Here is an 18,763-nt window from a genome sequence, read left to right on the forward strand (position 1 = left end):
TCTTAAAAAAAAAAAAACAACAACAACACTTGAGGGCTATGAAGAGCCTGTGGCGAAGACTGAACGGAGAACTACAACTGCGACTCGGTCTGGAGGGTGGAGAACTACAAACCCCCCACACACAGGGCTGCAGGTCCACGGCTGCAGGTCCACAGCAATAGGATTCTCTCGCTACTGGTGCTGCAGTAGCCCTACCGTAACAAGCAATAATAACCATGTACAGCGCTGGGTTTCCGAGGTCTCTGCCGGACGTCTTGTGTATATATGGTTCACTGGAGAGTTCACCGAGTCCCCTTCCTCGCCTACTGACCTTGTTAACCCCTGAACTGAGTTTGTATGGTATCATTAATGCTCCTTTTGAATGGCATCCTTTTACACTCCAGAGTCTAATATAAATAAAGAGAACTACAGTAACCTCACGCTGAGCGGGTCTGCGTGGTTGCCTGGGCGCCCGTGCGCCGGAACAAACGCGTGAAGTCGGACACGTTTAAAAACAGTCCAAACACGTTTAATATAAATACGTTTCACAATGACGAACCTCTCGAGTTCTGCCGCGTGTCTGTGTTGCACGCCGCGGGCGCGTGGCCGAGTGCCGCCGTTCAACCGGGATATGCATAGATCGGTGGGAGAGACGCCAAGACGACAGGAGGTGTATTAAAGAACAGTTAAGTGTCCCGCCAGGCAGGGCCTGAGCGGTACCTGTGTGCATAGATAGACAAGAAAGACAACCGGTTCTGACGGGTCCAGCTCTGCAGTGCATAGAGGAGTCACCACGAACGGGGAGAGAGAGAGGCGGTGCGTTTCTGCTGCCCCTAGAAGTGGGTTCACTGGGGGTGGGGGTGGGGTACGCGATGTGGCCAACTCACTTGGAGGACAAACGTCCCGACCAGAGAGACACTACTCGGGATTAACGCAGGATAACAGTTTTCTCTCGCGGACGCCGTCTCGTCTCGTGAGTCACGGCTGCAGTTGTTCCACCACCAGAGATGCAGGCAGGCCGGTCATACGTTACTTTAAATATCACACTAAGTCCAAATTTACCACCCATACTCACAACTCGGTTAGTTGGCATGCACCTCGCCACTGTTAAACAAACGTCGCCTAGAGCTGGGCGGACAATGCAGCGCCATGCCCCGCGGGCCATATCAGAACAATAGCCAAACGGCCACCGCTGCTCACTGTCACAATCAAAGCAGTTCTGCGTTTCGGGAGCGAGCGCTCGTCCCGGTGTCGCTTTGGAATCTCCTATTCGTGTACGCGCATGAATATTTTTGTGCATATATGTGAAGATGTTCTGCGGTTGTAGTGCAAATCCCTGAACGTTTTTCTTGTAAAGAAGGATCCGTTTTCAAAAATGCATGTGTCCCCCTCCCGCCCCCTCCCCCTCCCCCCCGAGAAAGAGTCTCTTTCCATGCTGTGTTTAGGTACGTCTTTTCAGGAGGGATCACTTCCTGAGGTCGTCGGAATTCAGCCACGAACCGTCCTCCTCCACGTCTCGCCGCACGACGAGCAGCATCTCCGCCACGTCCTGAGAGAGCTGTTCACTGAGAAATGTGCTGAGAGCAGAAAGGCATGGACGGTGGGGGGGGGGGGGACGGAAGGGGAGAGACAGAAGGCAGATTACAAGAGCGCACAATGAGGTCAGCGCCGTGTGACCGCTGATATGGGGATGACTCACTGAGTGAGGAGGGGGGTTCAAGACGGACAACGCAGCACACCAGAACCCCACCCTTAATCTGATTCTGAGTAGCCCACAAGTAACGCCTTTGTTACGGAGGGGACCTGGTGACACTGTTGTTGCGTTTCCTACAAGTGAGAAAGGAATAGGCCTTCCCCAATCATCCCCATCATCCTTACCGTAACTCCGCCTCTCCACCAATGCAGACCGGGCTCTTGAGTTTCGAGTCAAGGTTGTAGTACTGTCCGTTAACCTGCCGCACCGCAAGCCAGTGGCGTCTCCTGAGTGGGAGGGACACTATCCCAAGTGACACGTGTGACGGGACGTTCAGTATGAATCCCTGGACTTTTGACACGCAGAGGCTCTGTACTGTCCTACGTTTAAAAAGAGGGAGAAGGACCGTTGGCACCAAGCGATGCACTCCACATGTCATCTTTTTTTTTCTGATTTTTCCCTTTTTTCTCCCAATTTAGTGGCCAATTGATCCCTATTTTAATTCAAACACCCACCCTCGTATTACATGCGTTCGCCAGCTGCATCTCTCCGGCCGGCAGTCTCGAAGGAAAGCGCCTCCCCACTTTCGTGACAAGGCGACTCCAGGCCGAACCACTGTTTTTCCGACACACACAGAGACGCATTCACATGACGAACACAAGCCGACTCCGCCCCCCTCCCGAAGACGGCGTTGCCAATGATTGCTGTTTCACCGAGTCCGGCCATAGTCGGATCTGACGAGACCGGGGCGCGAACCCCAGTCCCCAGTGGGCAACTGCATCGACACCAAGCCGATGCTTAGACCGCTACGCCACCGCGGACAACTCCACATGTCATCTTTGCTCGGGTCACACGTAGCCCGGCGTGTTTGTGGGCCCCGTGGGGGGGTTCTCTCAGCGCGAGGCCGGAAAGGCGGCGGCGCCGTCACTCACCTGCGTTTGTCCCACCACACCGCAGCCAGTTCCCGGCTCTGCAGCGCCGCCATGATAACGTTCACATCGTAGTTCCCCGTGCCCAGCATGGAGCGGTGTGGGTTCACCACACATTGTGGGGCTAGCCTGTAGGGGAGGGGGGGAGGGGAGGGGAGGGGAGGGGGGGGGGGGACACCGTGTCAAACAAAGAGCGGCCCGAGTAACAAAACCCTTTTAACTTGGTCACCAGCAAAGGCTTTCTGTGTTTTGTTTTGTCGTGTCTTACTTTAGCACCACTCCATAGAAAGTGGCTGTAAAAGGCGAGGATAAACAGGTGTAACCTCTCTTAAAGACGAGGTGCCAACCTCTGCCCATGATGGGACAAGCAACTGGAGTATAAAAGATTTTATCCGGAGGCTTGACCTGCTCGGGTGGTCGCTTGTTGGCCCCTTACAAAAAAAATATAGCATACTTGAGGTTTATTGTAGTAGGTAAAGTTCAAGTATACGTACGAGGAGTATAATTTTGTTCAGTACATCTCTGATAAGAGCTTAAACAGGTACACTCACCGGTTTTTAGTTTAAAACACGTATACTGATGTTACACTTGACTTGAACAAACTTGCTCTTTGGTAAGGGGATGCGCCACGGGCAAACTGGAGGAGACTGACAACCAGCTTAAAACACGCACGCGCACACACGCGCGCACGCGCAGGCGCCGACCCACCGTTTGCAGATGTCGTCGGCCGCCTCCTTGGTGAACACTCGCTCCTGCAGCACGTTGTTCAAGGCATGGATGGCGCACAGCTCCAGTCGTTGTTTTTCGTGGAACACGTCCCCTTCGCTCATACTAAACCTGCACGCACACGCACACACACGCACACACACACACACGCACACAAGGAAGAACAGCGGTGTAAACACGACCCCAGAGGCGGACGGCGGGCGCACGACCCCCGGAGGCGGACGGCAGGTTCAGCGGCACGCCACGGCGCCACGCGGTCCGCCTCGCTCCAGTCGGGCCGGGCGGGTCGGAAGGGGGTTAGCTTTGCTTACCGTGGTGGGAACCAGCTAGCGCAGCTGCTAAAGCCCCAGCGAACGAGGCCGAGTGGCTGACGAGACGCCCCCTCCGCTGTAACACGAAGCACCGCAGCCGCCGACGCTCGGACGCAGCATAAAGGACGGCGGCGGGCCGGGTCCCGGTGTGCGCAAAGCTGCTGACGCCGCGATCCCCGCTAGCAGAGACGCTGGAGCGTGACAGCCGGATCGAGAAACCGGAAGCGGGGATGCTGTTGTTGTTGTTGCTGCTGCTGCTGCGCAGCTGTCACGCCCATGCCACGGGCAGGGGGAGGGCTGCAGTGGGGGACGCGCTGCTTCGTCCTCGCTGAATGAAATACGGATTTCACTGATAAACAGACAGAGAAAGGAGACGATATGAGACGCACATTTATTCTCTGTGGTACGCACGCTACGTAGCAACGGTCTCGGCGCTCGTCTCCGCCAAATGTCGCGAAGCCGGACGTTGTCTTGGAGCGCCCTCTACCGGCGAGCTGGGGTATTATCACGCTGCACGGAGCTCTAGTAAAAGGCGAAAGGTTTACGCGACCTGAAGAGAAACGTGGTAATAAATAATATGGGTGACACCTTAGTATGGGGAACATATACACCATTAAGTAGGTGCGTACTTTATAAGGTGGTAGTACCACAAGAGGAGTTATTCTCCCTTACCAACACGTAATGAACATGGTCTGTCCTTACATAGCAAAACACAAAAGTACAAGTGTTAATAGGGTTAAATTACTCTAAATTGAGTTTTTGTTACTTAGAATATGTTCCCCATACTAAAGTGACATCTATGTTCCCCATAGTAAAGTGTTACCATAATACATAGGCGTTTCTAGCCCATTTTTGGGGGTGCTGCAGCACCCCTAAATTGAACCACAGCACCCCGTAAAATTGAAGATTTTTTATTTTTTACTGTATGTCCATGTTTAATAAGCTGAAGAAATGTCAAAACCATATCCAGTATATGGTTTAAACGTAATATTTTAACAACAAAAATACAGCACCCCCCCATGCTTCGAAAATGGTTTGATCCACCCCCCCCCCCAAATTTATCTTGCCTGGCCGGCCAGCACTCTAGGTGCTCAGCACCCCTAAAGCTCTGATCCTAGAATCGCCCCTGCCATAATATGTAATGACTGAGTAAAATTCGGGGATTTCACGTTGTTGCGTTTGCGGACGCTACATTCCATCGCCACTAGGTGGCAACTGTGAGACGGTGGCTGTCGGAGAGGGACTGCTGCTGTAAGGGGGCGGAAGAAGAACGAGAGCTCAAGGGCAGCAAGTTGGATGAAAGCTTGTCGTTGCTAAATAAAGTTTACACAAAAAAGCCGCTCGTTCGTCTCCTGTGATTCACTCACCAACATAACACACGCGTGTCATCTAATTCTCAGTAAAAAAAAAAAAGGCTAATTAATAGTATAAAAAAATCTTAAAACGTGAGTCAGGTAAAGTCAATCATCAATGCATTACGATCGATCCAAAGCAGCGGAGCGACGACTTACTGCCCGACTGGCTGGCCGCTCCAGCGAGCCGTGCAGGACCGTGCAGACCTGTGTGCAGGACGCGGACGTGATGCGCAAAGCGGGTGTTGCGCGACGGCTCAGCTCTCCAAGAACGTGACTTTTTAAACGTTCATCAGCGTCAACCACACATTTTAAATCTACCACTGCCGATCAGAAGTCACTGGGGGGGGGTCAATGGACCGCGATCGCACATTTGCGATTAATCCATTGATTGGCTCAGATGCTGCACGTCCAGTGATCGATGAGCATAGTCGCACAAACTGCTAAAATCGGCTAAGTACAGAGCAGCGAGGGGGTTTTTTTGTGCATAGGGTGCGTAGGGCGGGTAGGGTGCATAGGGTGCGTAGGGTGGGTAGAATTTTTCGAACGCGCCTATGGCTGCGGACCGTCGCCGCGACTTTCCGCTGTTTGGCTGGGAGAGGCGGCAGCGCAAGCGGCGCAAGGAATCCGGACTCCTGATTGGTTAATCCCCCCCGGCGTCTCGCGTTACGGAGCTGCCCATTGGTCCGGCAGAGCAGGTTAAACGGAGGATCTTATTTTTGTTCCTGTGTCAACAGAAAGAAAGAGCAGTCGCTAGCCGAGCTAAAGTCGTCGCCAAGCCGATTTGGACGATAGCGTGAATACCGATTCAAACTGACGTAAAGTAGACCTCCCTCCCCCCCCCCAAGCCAGATTAAATATCTCCCGAAGAAATGGTAAGTCAAACAGCCGAGTTCGCCGCCAGCGTTGCTAGCTTGTAGCTCGCTCCGGGGCTAGTTAGCCGTCGTCCTCCGTCTATCTTCGCTTCTTTCGGCGCTCGGGTCGTGTCTATTTGCTGGAATCGGCGTTGAGCTCTGTTTGCGTTAGACACACGCATGGACGTTGGGTGCTACGTAAAACACCGCCGCACTTTTCTGTCACGTTTTGTGCAAAATCGGCTCGGCGGCGTTGTCGCCAGCCAGCGGTACCTTCAAATAAAAACGCGAACGTTAGCTAGCTAGCAAGCTAACGTCGGGTGGACTCGAGCCATCCGAAGATGGATAACGGCTCTAAATAAGGTCGAGGCTGCGTTAGGCTTAGCCTTACTCCCCCAGCTTCACTTGAGATGGGGTCGAAAGCTGAACAGACGACGTTTCACCAGAATGTAGCTTAAATAAGAACCTATTATGCTAAAACGACCCAGATGCTAGCCTAAGGTTGGAAAACTACCGGTTTAGAGGGGTCGGTCTTCATTGGCAGGATTTTAGATGGTCACGTATAGCTAGCATCAAAACACCACGCAAGTGCACCCACACTGGAATATCACTGAAAGACAAAACTGCATCCTGCATGGGTAATCTAGCTAGATGGCTAAAACGCTAAGTGTATTTAAAGCTGACTAGATGGTTGGATTGTCGTTTTGGTTCCCACTAACTGCGTTAAGTGAGAGTTGTCCTGTAAGTGCAGCGTTGGACATCGCTCGTCCAGGTTTTTCGAAGCCACGCTGGGTTACAGTACACTGACTAATGCGGAGAATAACGATTTCCGGTGGTCACGGTTTAATTTGCTGCTGCTGCTAATCAGTCGGTCAAGGTGTTAAGGGAATCCCCCCAATAATATCAAAAGCCCTGCTCTGCCATATACCTAGCTTGAGGACAGGCCCGATCTTCACAGAATGAGGTTTTGCGAATTTGCTTATTGGGTGAGTTTGACCCCTTTGCTTGGTTGGTGCATGTAGATAACTTGAGTTTGCTAAAACTGTCTGTGTATCTCTCTTGCAGAACTCCAATGTGGAGAATTTGCCCCCTCAGGTCCTTCGCTTGGTGTATAAAGAAGTTTCTGCTTTAGCTGCCGACCCCCCTGAGGGCATCAAAATTTATCCCAGTGATGAAGACATCACTGAATTGCACACTGCCATTGAAGGACCAGGTGAGGGTAATAGAGCAGATGAAAGATGATATTGGCCACGGTACTGCTATTTCAAGACTTTTTTTGTTGTTGTTGGCCTTTTTAAATTCAAAGTTGTGTTGTTGTTGTTTTTTTTTGGAGGTTGGCGAAACAAAAAAAGAAACAATGTAACCCAAAGAAGAAGACTGTTGATAATAAAAATCGACTTTGGTGTGCTGGAATATGACCCCCCCCCCCTTTTTTTTTAATGGAGGTTATTATCCCTCATACAAAATATAAACAGTTACAGTCTTGCATCGGTGCTCGTAGTCAACCTCCAAGAAGCAGTGAACTGCTGCGTGTTAAGGCTCATTTATGCTCCCTTTACGTACGTAAAGAGACACGTCCGTTTCAAACGCTCTAAACGTCACTGCCGGCCTCCTTTCCATCCGTGTTTTACGTTGGCATGGTTGTTAAGCAATACGTCCGCTAGACGGCAGTTCAGGGTTCACTTCCGAGTTCAGCGGTAAGGCGTCTTAAGCTGCCGGAAATTCACACGATGAAGGAGAAGAACGGAGCGAACATGGCGACGAAGGAGGAGCTCATGGTTGCGTACTGTTAAAAAAGAGGCAGCGTAGGAGACCGCGGTGGTCTGAGCGGCCATTACATGCAAAGCGGCATGTGGACGGAGAATTCTTCTCCCTGATTTTTTTTTCTTCTTCTCCCTGATTTTACCTGTGAGAGAAACTGACGACAAACGTCACTTCCTGTACTTTCGCACAGCCCTTCCTCAAAAGCAGTTACGTCAACGAGGGGTCAGAACACGTGGTTCCTGTAGCCGCCGAATAGTTCCAAACGAAGCTTGGCGGGTCATTTAAATGAACTGCTTAGCCGCGATTTCTGCTAACTACTAACCAATATGTTCAGATTGTTACATTTATATATAGATATGGATGTATTCCAACGTGACGCATATTCTATGCGCACTGTTTGGAACTATCCGGGGCTCCCACCATCCGCCATTGCTGTTAAATTAATTGGCCCATTGGCGTCTAGGGAGTTGGCGTAGCTCTGTCTTTCTAGGGCTCTGCTCCAAAGGTTCCGCAAATTTCTTCGTCTTCTCCCTTGTGCGTTGCCGGCTAGTCGCGCGTGCGCTATTAGCTACACTTAAGCAACACTGCCCCCACGATTTCCGGTGGTACTGCTCCGTAACTGCGGATCCGCAAGCTCCCAGAAAACGTGCAGAAACGCGGACGAAATGAACGCAGAGTTCGGACAGAAGGCTCCGCCCGTATACGTGTTTAACGTTGAGCATAAATGAGCCCTTAAACGCTTACAGGCTTTGAAACGTTTCCCGTCACGGTTCTCCGTGATGCCAGGACATGTAATTAATCACAGTGGCCTTATGGCATGGTGGTCACGCCACGCGCCAAGCAGTTTTATATGCAAAGGCAATGCAAAGACGTGAAAAGACGCGTTATTCGCGCCAGGCGACGCGAATATGCGAATTTTGCGTCATTCGATTTGAATGACGCAAATGTATATACATATATACATAGTATATACAGGAAAAAAGATTTTAATGCATATGCATTAAAATCTTTTTTCCTGTATCCGTGCTGATATTCCGCTCCTCATTAGTCGAGCACTCAACACTATTGACGGTTTCGGAAAAAAGCGCTATATATATGTGTGTGTGTGTGTGTGTGTGTGTGTATATATATGTATGTATATATATGTATATATGTGTGTGTATATGTATATATGTATGTATATATATGTATATATATATATGTATGTATATGTATCCTCTCCTCATTTCCAGAAGAGAATTGGTGGGTTCACGTACTCGATCCTGCAGCCAAACTCACGCGAGTAACGCGAATAAAACAAAATGATCCCGTGATCAAACTCGTGCACGTCCATTGAGTCGAAATTGGCTTCTCGTGTGGCGTGAAGACAGCATCAGCGCTGCAAAGACGCGCTGTGGCTCAGCAGCTGAAAAGGAAGTGGGGTTTTCACAAAAGCCGCTAGGCTGGTCATGATTTGATGATAAAGACCAAGGCCATTCAAACTACAATTAACCTTTTGGTCTCCTATGCTTTCACACAAAAGCAAAAAGTGGCCTTGGTGCCAAAAATAGTACCGTGTGTGCATATTGTAATACTGCTCATCATGTAACTGGCATGAGACTCAACATGGACATTTCTGGCATTATCAGCCCTTGCTGGAAGGTTCTGTAGCTGATGACTCAGGTCACATATTTCTCATCATTAGCTTGAAGTTAGAACATATCATCTGCTCGTCTCTTATAACTAAAAATATATGGCAGTTCATCTTATTAGTCATGTTCCCAGAAGAATGTGCATGATAGCGTATGAGTAGTTTTATTTCTGGGGAGCTGAGGGCTTGGATTTCCAGTGAGCTGTTGGACAGATCTTGAATTTTTGTGGTTGTTTGATGCCACCTCCTCGACTTTTTTATGACGCCTCAATTATGAACAATCATGGTTATAGCCCTCGTCAAGAAAACTGTCATAGGGAACACAAACCAATAATTAGTAACACTTCCTTTCATTTGTCTTCATCCCCTTACTTGGCTAGGTTCCCAGCCTGCCTTGTTGTTATTTATTTGGCAGATTGCATCAAAGCTAGCTTCTGTGTATAGGTCACTTCACGGTCACGTTTGTGCTGCCACAGTATCTCCTAAGGAGTAATTCAGAGGAGGTAATGAAAAGACTTTACCATGCATCCTCATGTTCGACATGTGTTCATCCGTCAGTCCGTTTTGGTGTGTACACTGGACAAGTTATTTCAGTCTTTCAGTCTGTGACCCTGTTTTCCTCGCAGAACAACAACGTCTTGAGCAGAACACACTGATGTGATGAATTCTTTATGCTTTGACAGAGGGAACTCCGTTCGCTGGTGGCATTTTCCGAATGCGTCTGGTCCTCGGGAAGGACTTCCCTGCTGTTCCACCCAAGGGGTATTTCCTGACCAAGATTTTTCACCCCAACGTGGGTCACAAGGGAGAGATCTGTGTCAACGTTTTGAAGAGGGACTGGAAGGCAGAGCTTGGCCTCCGACATGTTTTACTTGTAAGGGAGACTAATTATTGCATTTTTATTTGTATATATTAGTGCTGTCAAAATTAACGCGTTCATTTTTGCGATTGATATGAAGTATTTAACGTGTTAAAAAAATTAATGCAATTATCGAAGCTGCGTTTTATTTACTAGGAAGTGGCGGCCGTGTGGGGCTGTTGCAGACATATCGGGGCTTGGCCTGTGTGCTCTCCCTCCCTCCTCCTGGGTGTTGGTGCACGGAGAGCTGTCTTTTTCCCCTACTCCACACGACCCCATTCGCGCTGTGCTCGCCGCTGTTCAGCGCACATCTGACTAGGTGTTCGGTGAAGTCACGGAGAGCAAAATAGGCAGTTTTCAAAACTTCTAGCATGACAAATTTGCCATTATCTTTATATTTTATTTTATATTTCCGCCATTTTGCCTTCGTGCCCAGCTGGCTGGGTATTCGTCACATCACGCTGAGCTCGCAGAGCGGCACGCCGCGCCAATGCTTTACTCAACGCAGCAAAAAGCCGCCGTGGCGCAGCAAAAGCCATTGGAAATAATGGGTTTCAGAGCGCAGCGGTGCCGCTGCTGCGTTGTGTCTGAAAGGGCCTTGTGTAACCCTCGTCTCCACGTTCTGACAGCAGTAGGCTTTATTTGTTCCCAGCCCTCATGGAGGATCTCACATATTCTACTATGCTGTGCTGTTGGGGCGCATATGGGGTTCTGTGATGCGCCATTATGAGCACACAATGAATGTATGAATTCATGACACATTAAATTCCACTGGCGCTTGAACATGGAACACATTTTTTGTTATTAATTATAATTTATATTAGTTCATACAAGAAATAAGTGCCCTCTAAGCTGATATCTAGTTTAAATAACCGTGATGGTTTTGACATTCAACTGGCATTTAAACATACAGGCCTGGGTTCGCAATTAATCACAGCATTGCGAACCCAGGCCTGTATGTTTAAAAAATCTATTCATATTACCAAGTTTGACTCTAACTTCCGCCTGTAATTCCAGTGCGGCAAACGCGATGACTGAGGAGACGTCCCCCGGTGTACTGAACAGCAAATGTCGTTTTAAAAAGCTTCCAGACGGAAGTTATAAAAACGCAGTTTGTCGTGCATTTCTTTATTCCAACACCAAACATGTGTTCCTTTTTTATCTCCCCTAAAAAATAAATAAATACTAGTATTTTAAACTTGTGATTAATCACGATTAAACACAGCCTATTGTGATTAACGCAATTACATTTTTTGAATCAGTTTTGACAGCACTATTACACTTCTATCCATCTATATCTCTGTATAGCTATATGTATAGCTATATACGTTATATAGTGTATATATACACGTATAGAGAGAAAGAGAGGGAGAGAGAGATGTGTATGTGAGCAAACTAAAAGAAAGCACTTACTTTGGTAGGTATTGTGGTTTGATTAATCAAGATTATTAGATTTGGTGGCTTGACGAACACCTATTTTACTGAACTTCTCATCATTAAGTCCCATCATTGTGTCTAACGCACAATTGGGCAGTGACTTGTGACAGTATATTTTAATCTTGTATTGTACACTTCAGTTGTAGAAACTAGATCATGACAACTGAATCTTGTTATTGTTCCTCAAAGCAACGCTGTCAGCCTCGTAATGTCTTTCAATTCCTTTTTATTTCCCCACAGACGATAAAGTGTCTACTAATTCATCCAAATCCCGAGTCTGCTTTGAACGAGGAGGCTGGGCGCTTACTGTTGGAGGACTATGCAGAATATGCCTCCCGCGCTCGCCTGCTCACAGAAATCCACGCCATGGGAGGCCCTGGAGGGACCTCGGGGGCACCTCAGGATCCTAGTGACGGGCCACAACCGAAGAAGCATGCGGGCGACCCTACCAAGAGAGCAGCAGGACCTGGTGCAGCCTCGGTGGCAGTGTTGGGTAATGGCGCCAACGGAGCCAGTACCACCACAAGCTGCAACAGCAGCAGCAGCAGCAGCAGTAGTAATGTGGTGGGGAAAAAGAAAGCGGATAAAAAGCGTGCATTGAGGCGACTCTAATACCTCAGCAGATTTTCTGTGTGTTTGTGTGTGTTTGAGTGAGAAGAGAGAGTGTAAATATGAATATTGAAGTGTGCTGATGACAATTTTATTTTATTTTTTTCTGACTCTTTGTATTCCCCAGACTGTCCATTTTATACTCATTTGGTCTCACCCTTTTTCACCTTTTTCATTATTGTTGGCCAATGCAGGTGTTTTTAGTTATTCCTATGCCTCGCATCAAGATCAAATGTTTTATTTTGTTTTATTTTCCGAAGAAAAAATACTCTTCACAAGTAACAGTACGATCAAGTTGTATTTGATACTGTGTCTTAAGACTACTATCAAGTTTACCTGATTGTGGTTTTCCCCACCTTAAACGAGGCCTGTCGTGCCTCTCCGGTAATCAGAGACATAACTGCATTATTGTGTCAGCTCAGCGGTAAGATTAATGTCAGATCTGTAATCGTCAATGTGGTTTGCACTGCCGAGATGGTACCGTGTATCGCTCAGCCAGGCTCACTGTGGGGAAAACTAAGCTTAATCAGGAGGTAGTCTACTGTGTTTGGGTTTACGTTGCCTCAATTGAAATCAGGTTTTAAATTTAGCTGCAAGGTTGATGAATTGTCAGCGGCTTATGTAACTAAATGGGTTTATAAAAGTGTGAGGAATCAATTTTATATTTTATCATAAAGGAGTGACATCTGAATTGGTTGTGTTCATGGAATTGCGAACTGAATGGAAACGTATAGGCCAAGGTAGCAGTGGAGTATAAGATGTCCGAAGTTTCTTAATGACACTCTCACCCATTTTTCTAAAACTATCTCATTGTCCAGTATTTTCAAAAGTGTTTTTCTAAACTGACGTGTCAATATTCAGCTGTCTTGGTGTGTGTGTATGGCGATCTAGATCAGTGGCTGTTAAGGAACAGGGTAGACTGCGCATACTTTATAAAGAATTATTCACTTTTCAGTTATTGTCATTACGCATATAGTTAATGTGACGAGCTTAAACTACCCTTACTTCCCTCCAAAACAGTGTGTGCTGTCAACATACTCTGTTCCACCAGCCTCATGGGTACTAGAGAACATATTTCAATAGAACGATTTCCACCTACATCATAGAGATTTTCTCCCCGCCCGACGCACAGTTTCATTTGGGTTTCTCAGGCAAGTTTTCCCTCTTGGTTCTTAATGCATGTTGGGGCCTACATTTCCCAAGGAAACACTCTCTCTCAAGCGCTGTCATTTACTTGGATGGAAAAGTGCCTCTGAAACTCATGTCATTGTGCAGGTTGTTGGATGGGTATTTTTGTGTCCATTTTAAGTTATTTAAATTAATAAAAGATGAAATATGGGATGAGAACTGTAGAATATGTCTTGGTATCCTTTTTTTACCAGATCATGTGGAACGGGAATGCAATTTTGTTTTTGATTGTATAATTTAAGGCCTGTTGTAACGGGCACAAGTGACAGTGGAGGAATAATGTGTATTGAATGGATACTAGGATTAAGCTTTTCTCTTTCACACTTACAGCTCAGAGGGTTTTATTTTCAGCTTAGCATGGGCTCCTTTCCTGTGATGTTTTTGCAAGGCTTACCAATCAATTTGTTTAAAGAAAGTCAGTGTGGTGTGACCATAAGAACACACACCTGTCTGGTCCACAGTAAAGTGCACCAATCGAATGTTGTTTGACCTCTTACTGAATTGTTCCTCCAGCCACATTGCTGCAGACACACAGCAGCCACCAACCTACAAATAAGAAACAGCCGCCTGCCAAGCAAGTAATCACCGGCCTTTCTTCAACTCCAGCTAATGCAGATCCCGTCTTACCAAATTCATATCTATACAACGAGTCACTGATAGTCCCTGTTATTACAGCTTTTGAGACTATCGCTCTTGATACTTTGACTAAGCTCATGTCAGCTTCAAAACCAGCTACTTGACTACTTGACCTCTTACCGGTAAAACTTATTAAAGACCCCTGGCCTTTCATGGGACCTACAATGCTAGACATTGCTAATTTATCACTTAGTACTGGCATTGTTCCCAGCAGTTTTAAGACGGCTGTGGTCAAACCTCTACTTAAGAAACCGCACCTCAATCCAGGGTCTCTTAATGACTATCGACCAGTCTCTAATCTTTTATTCTTTTCTAAAGTACTAGAGAGAGTTGTGTATCAACAACTTTGGACCCATATAGAAAAATAATATATATGAACCTTTTCTATCAGCTTACAGGGCCTGTCACTCCACTGAAACGGCTCTGACCAGAGTGGTAAATGATCTGCTTGCTATGGACTCTGCTTATGCTACTGGACCTCAGTGCCGCCTTTTACACCATTAATCACTGTGTACTATTAGATAGAATAAATTGTAATTTTGGTGTCTCTGGCTAGCTCTCTCTTGGCTTAAGTCCTACTTATCTGGAAGAACACAGTGTGTCTGCTATAATGTTACATCGAAATTGTCTGACATTAAATATGGCGTACCTCAGAGCATGGTTCTTGACCCTCTACTTTTCTTTCTTTATATTTCACTTCTTTGCCAAATTATACTCATGCATGGAATACATTTCCATTGCTGTGCGGGTGATACTCGGCTATATGTGCCTATAACAGCTGATGATCATACTCAGATGACTAATTTAGAGGCCTAGGCCTACTTGTCTAATGTGAAAAATTGGATGCCATCAAATTTCCTGCTTTTAAATTTGGATAAAACTTAGATGCTGGTCATTGGCCCTGCTAGACACAGACACCAATTTGATCAAGTAACAATGACAATTGACAACTCTGGGATTTCACAAAGTGTGGCAGCCTAAAATCTTGGTGTTAGGTTTGATCCCAGCCTTTCCTTTGATAAGCACATTAAAGAAATCACCAAGACTGCCTTTTTCCACTTACGTAACAGCTAAAACTCGGTCTTTCCTGTCCGTGGCTGATGCAGAGACTAATACATGCATTTGTTTCATCCAGACTGATTAATGTTCTCTTTTCAGGTCTGCCACATGCTAGTACTAAAAGTCTTGAGATGGTTCAAAATGCTGCAGCTAGAATCCTAACTAAAACTAGAAAATTTGACCATATTACACCAATTCTTGCCTCCCTTCATTGGCTCTGCCTTCACTCGCTTCCTCTTCTTGGTCTCCAAAGTCATCCTACAGACCACCATCCGATGCTGCCTAGCTACGTTCTCCCCTGTCACCACCTTGCAGTCTCCAATCCCTTTTAGATGGCGCCTTCTACATAAGATATTATCCACCTGTGTGCACTTTCCTCCACTCTTGTACGTCACCCTGTGTTCCTCCATCTTCTTGAAATATGTATTCACCACAGCCATTTCCATCCTTTTCGCGAAATCCACCACCATCTGTCCTTCCACATTTCTCTCATTGACACCATACTTACCCATCACCTCTGTTCCCTTCACCAACATGCTCATTTAAGTCCGCTCCAATCACCCCTCTCTCCTCCTTGGGTACCCTCTCCACCACGTCGTCCAACTCACTCCAGAGTTTTTCTTGCTCTTCCATCTCACAATCAACTTGCGGGGCATATGCGCTGATAATATTCAGCAATATACCTTCGATTTCCAGCTTCATACTCATCACTCTGTCTGACACTCTCTTCACCTCCAGCACACTCTTGATATACTCTTCTTTCAGAATTACCCCTACCCCATTACTCCTCCCATCCTCACCACGGTAGAAGAGTTTGAAGCCACCTCCAATGCTCCTGGCCTTACTCCCCTTCCACCTGGTCTCTTGCACACACAGTATGCCTACCTTTCTTCTTTCCATCATATCAGCCAGCTCTCTCCCTTTACCAGTCATAGTGCCAACATTCAAAGTTCTGACTCTCACCTCCACACTCCTACCCTTCCTCCTCTCTAGCTGCCTCTGGACATGCCTCTCCTTCTCCTTCGCCCAACAGTAGCATAGTTTCCACCGGCACCCTGCTGGCCAACAGTACCGGTGGCGATCTTTGGTAACCCGGCCTCGACCGACCCGGTATGGAAATCTGATTTATGATCCGCATATTTGATTTGGCAAAGATGTTATACCGGATGCCCTTCCTGATACAACCCTCCCCATTTATCCGGGCCTGGGACCGGCACTAAGGATGCACTGGCTTGTGCATCCTCAGTGGCTGGGTTGCCTTAACGTACAATTAGTCGCCTTTAAACTGAGTACTTCATGGCCTGTACTGCGTGGTGGGTCGGTTTCTGTCTCAATGGGTTTACCAAGCACTGCTCTGCCGATGAGATGATAGAGTATAGACTATTGACTGTTGCAAACTGTTCTCTTCTCTCACATCTTTTCTCTCTCTGAATGAGGTCTTCTCCTTGCTCTTCTTCTGAGTATGTGGTGTGACGTTAGTCCCCCCTGTGTGCACATGTAGTCCGTCCTTCTCCCAGGTCTCCATGGTGACGGTGGTCACAACCGGGACACTGCTTGGCATCCTCCTCATCACATTCTTTATATATCTTATACATCCATATAATTGTGTTATTCAATATTGTATCCTTCTCTCTCCAGCGTGTGACTGTTTTTCTCGCATCTTCTCTCGCGTGTGAATGATGTGATGCGAGTCCTCCCCTGTGTGCATGTGTAGACTGTTCTCCTGTCAGGTCTGCATGGCGATCCCGGTCGCGTGGCTCAGGTCCTGGGCTGTTTTGGTGGCATCTGGACACCGCCTGGCGTCTTCATCGCATTCTCCATATATCTTATAATTCCATTATAATTTTGTTGTCCTCTTTTAATGTCGTATTCAAACACAACATCCACTGCACGTCTGTCCGCCTTGGGCGAGATTCCTCCCCCCCTGTTGCTCTCCCTGTTTTTTCTCCCTGTTAAAAGTAAGGGAGTTGTTCCTTATCCGATGCGAGGGTCTAAGGGACAGGATGTTGTGTTGCTGTTCAGCCCCCTGAGGCAAATCTGTGATAATGGGCAACACAAATAAAATTGACTCGATTTGACACCTGGAGATGTTGACGCTGCTGACACCTCCACAAATTCCCTTTTGGAAAAATGTTTACCTCTTTGTGTGGCTTCTCTTACCCTGTCCCCCCCCCCCCCCATGTGGAATCAGTGGTTAACCAATTTTTTCTAATTTTTGAAGTACAATGAACCACTTCAGCACTGGGAGAGAGTCCAGGCTCAGTGTCCAAGCCAAACAGTCTAGCCGTCATTTCAGCCCCGGAAAAAGTTGCAATGCAAAAAATAAAATCATCTATTCACGATAACCTTGAAGGTTAATTGAATTAAATCGGTGTGCCGTTTCCACCAACCATGCAGTTTTTGGAGCAAATTTGGAGAAAAGAATGTTACACCATAAATCATATAAGGGAAGTGGGGAACAGGTGATTAGTCCTGAAACACTAATTTGAGACGGCGGTTTGCCTCTTTCCACAGGTATTGTGGACAGATGCAAAACATTCACTCCTCTACAGCTTCATCTGGTTGTGTCTTTGTAGCCGGCGTGCCGTGACGCGCTTCCGGTGTGGGAAGATGGCGGCGCGAATTTGCGTTTGCGGCGGCCTCCCCCACGACCGTCCATGCAATGTGGTTGTCTGCGTCTAAGTTGTGTCTTCGTTGGTGGCTGGGAGAACTGGTGCTGGATCTGCTGGGAGAGCGGGCCAGGCTAAGCTAGCTGCTAGCCCATGCAGACCGGAAGTTCCGGTAACACCGAGGGCGGTGTGGCGGCGCCTCGCCTGGCGTTGACTGTGGTGTTTTTGGTGTCGTCGTGAGGAGTCTGGGGAGGTGTGTGGAGGGGGTCTGGCTGGGAGAGCTGGCGCTGGATTGGCTGGGTGAGCCTGGTCTGATGCGTCCGGTGGGCCCGGGGACCACGGCCCCTGCCTGGAGCTGTGCCCGAGGAGGAAACGCCGAGGGCGGTCTGACAGGACGCGGAAGCGGGGCGGGCTAAGCTAACTGCTAGCCCATGCAGACCGGCGGTTCCAACAGTCATCCTGGCTGGCGCTCGTTCCCTTGGACAGGGACTTTTTTTTGTTTGGTTTGGATATGTGTGTTAGTGTGGGTATGTGTGTTAGTGTGGGTGGGTGTGTTAGTGTGGGTATGTGTGTTACCGTGGGTGGGTTGTGCTAGTGTGGGTGGGTGTGTTAGTGTGGGTGGGTGTGTTAGTGTGGGTATGGGTGTTAGTGTGGGTGGGTGTGTTAGTGTGGGTATGTGTGTTACCGTGGGTGGGTTGTGCTAGTGTGGGTGGGTGTGTTAGTGTGGGTGGGTGTGTTAGTGTGGGTATGTGTGTTAGTGTGGGTGGGTGTGTTAGTGTGGGTGGGTGTGTTAGTGTGGGTATGTGTGTTAGTGTGGGTGGGTGTGTTAGTGTGGGTATGTGTGTTAGTGTGGGTATGTGTGTTAGTGTGGGTGGGTGTGTTAGTGTGGGTATGTGTGTTACCGTGGGTGGGTTGTGCTAGTGTGGGTGGGTGTGTTAGTGTGGGTGGGTGTGTTAGTGTGGGTATGGGTGTTAGTGTGGATATCTGTGTTAGTGTGGGTATGTGTGTTACTGTGGGTGGGTGTGTTACTGTGGGTGGGTGTGTTAGTGTGGGTATGTGTGTTCTTGTGTGTTTGGGGTGTGTTGTTGTCGTTGTGTTGTGTTGTGTTGCTGTGGGCTGTGGAACCTG

At 47.8% G+C, this 18,763-nt stretch overlaps 2 protein-coding genes across 3 annotated transcripts; one reads left to right on the forward strand and one right to left on the reverse strand.

The window, feature by feature from the left end:
* Positions 1-1,399: 1,399 nt before the first annotated feature.
* On the reverse strand, positions 1,400-4,583 carry josd2 (Josephin domain containing 2). Of its 2 annotated transcripts, none has more exons than XM_056302082.1 (5): positions 3,639-4,583; positions 3,310-3,438; positions 2,605-2,730; positions 1,858-2,052; positions 1,400-1,556 (listed from the first exon to the last, which is right to left on the reverse strand). In XM_056302082.1, exons 2-5 carry the CDS (start codon positions 3,429-3,431, stop codon positions 1,445-1,447), a joined length of 555 nt encoding a protein of 184 aa, XP_056158057.1. In that variant the 5' UTR covers positions 3,432-3,438; positions 3,639-4,583; the 3' UTR covers positions 1,400-1,444. The 2 variants fall into 2 exon arrangements, with proteins under 2 accessions (XP_056158057.1, XP_056158058.1); XM_056302083.1 differs by lacking the exons at positions 3,310-3,438; positions 3,639-4,583 and adding exons at positions 2,870-3,032; positions 3,153-3,279.
* On the forward strand, positions 4,087-13,498 carry ube2s (ubiquitin-conjugating enzyme E2S). Its single transcript, XM_056302081.1, has 4 exons — positions 4,087-4,137; positions 6,910-7,057; positions 9,922-10,112; positions 11,775-13,498. Exons 1-4 carry the CDS (start codon positions 4,087-4,089, stop codon positions 12,144-12,146), a joined length of 762 nt encoding a protein of 253 aa, XP_056158056.1. The 3' UTR covers positions 12,147-13,498.
* The last annotated feature ends 5,265 nt before the right edge of the window (positions 13,499-18,763 follow it).

The sequence above is a fragment of the Lampris incognitus genome, unplaced genomic scaffold (assembly GCF_029633865.1).
Source record: "Lampris incognitus isolate fLamInc1 unplaced genomic scaffold, fLamInc1.hap2 scaffold_458, whole genome shotgun sequence".
In the NCBI taxonomy this organism is placed as follows: domain Eukaryota; kingdom Metazoa; phylum Chordata; class Actinopteri; order Lampriformes; family Lampridae; genus Lampris; species Lampris incognitus.

What these genes read in the sequence shown, in the direction of transcription:
- josd2 (XM_056302082.1), bottom strand. Translation starts at nt 3,431, where the DNA reads ATGAGCGAAGGGGACGTGTTCCACGAAAAACAACGACTGGAGCTGTGC. An exon ending in GTGTGGTGGGACAAACGCAG is followed by an intron (nt 2,053 to 2,604) that starts GTGAGTGACGGC and finishes TTTTAAACGTAG; the next exon opens with GACAGTACAGAGCCTCTGCG. An exon ending in GGTGGAGAGGCGGAGTTACG is followed by an intron (nt 1,557 to 1,857) that starts GTAAGGATGATG and finishes TTCTGCTCTCAG; the next exon opens with CACATTTCTCAGTGAACAGC.
- ube2s (XM_056302081.1), top strand. Translation starts at nt 4,087, where the DNA reads ATGTCGCGAAGCCGGACGTTGTCTTGGAGCGCCCTCTACCGGCGAGCT. An exon ending in CACTGCCATTGAAGGACCAG is followed by an intron (nt 7,058 to 9,921) that starts GTGAGGGTAATA and finishes ATGCTTTGACAG; the next exon opens with AGGGAACTCCGTTCGCTGGT. An exon ending in GCCTCCGACATGTTTTACTT is followed by an intron (nt 10,113 to 11,774) that starts GTAAGGGAGACT and finishes ATTTCCCCACAG; the next exon opens with ACGATAAAGTGTCTACTAAT.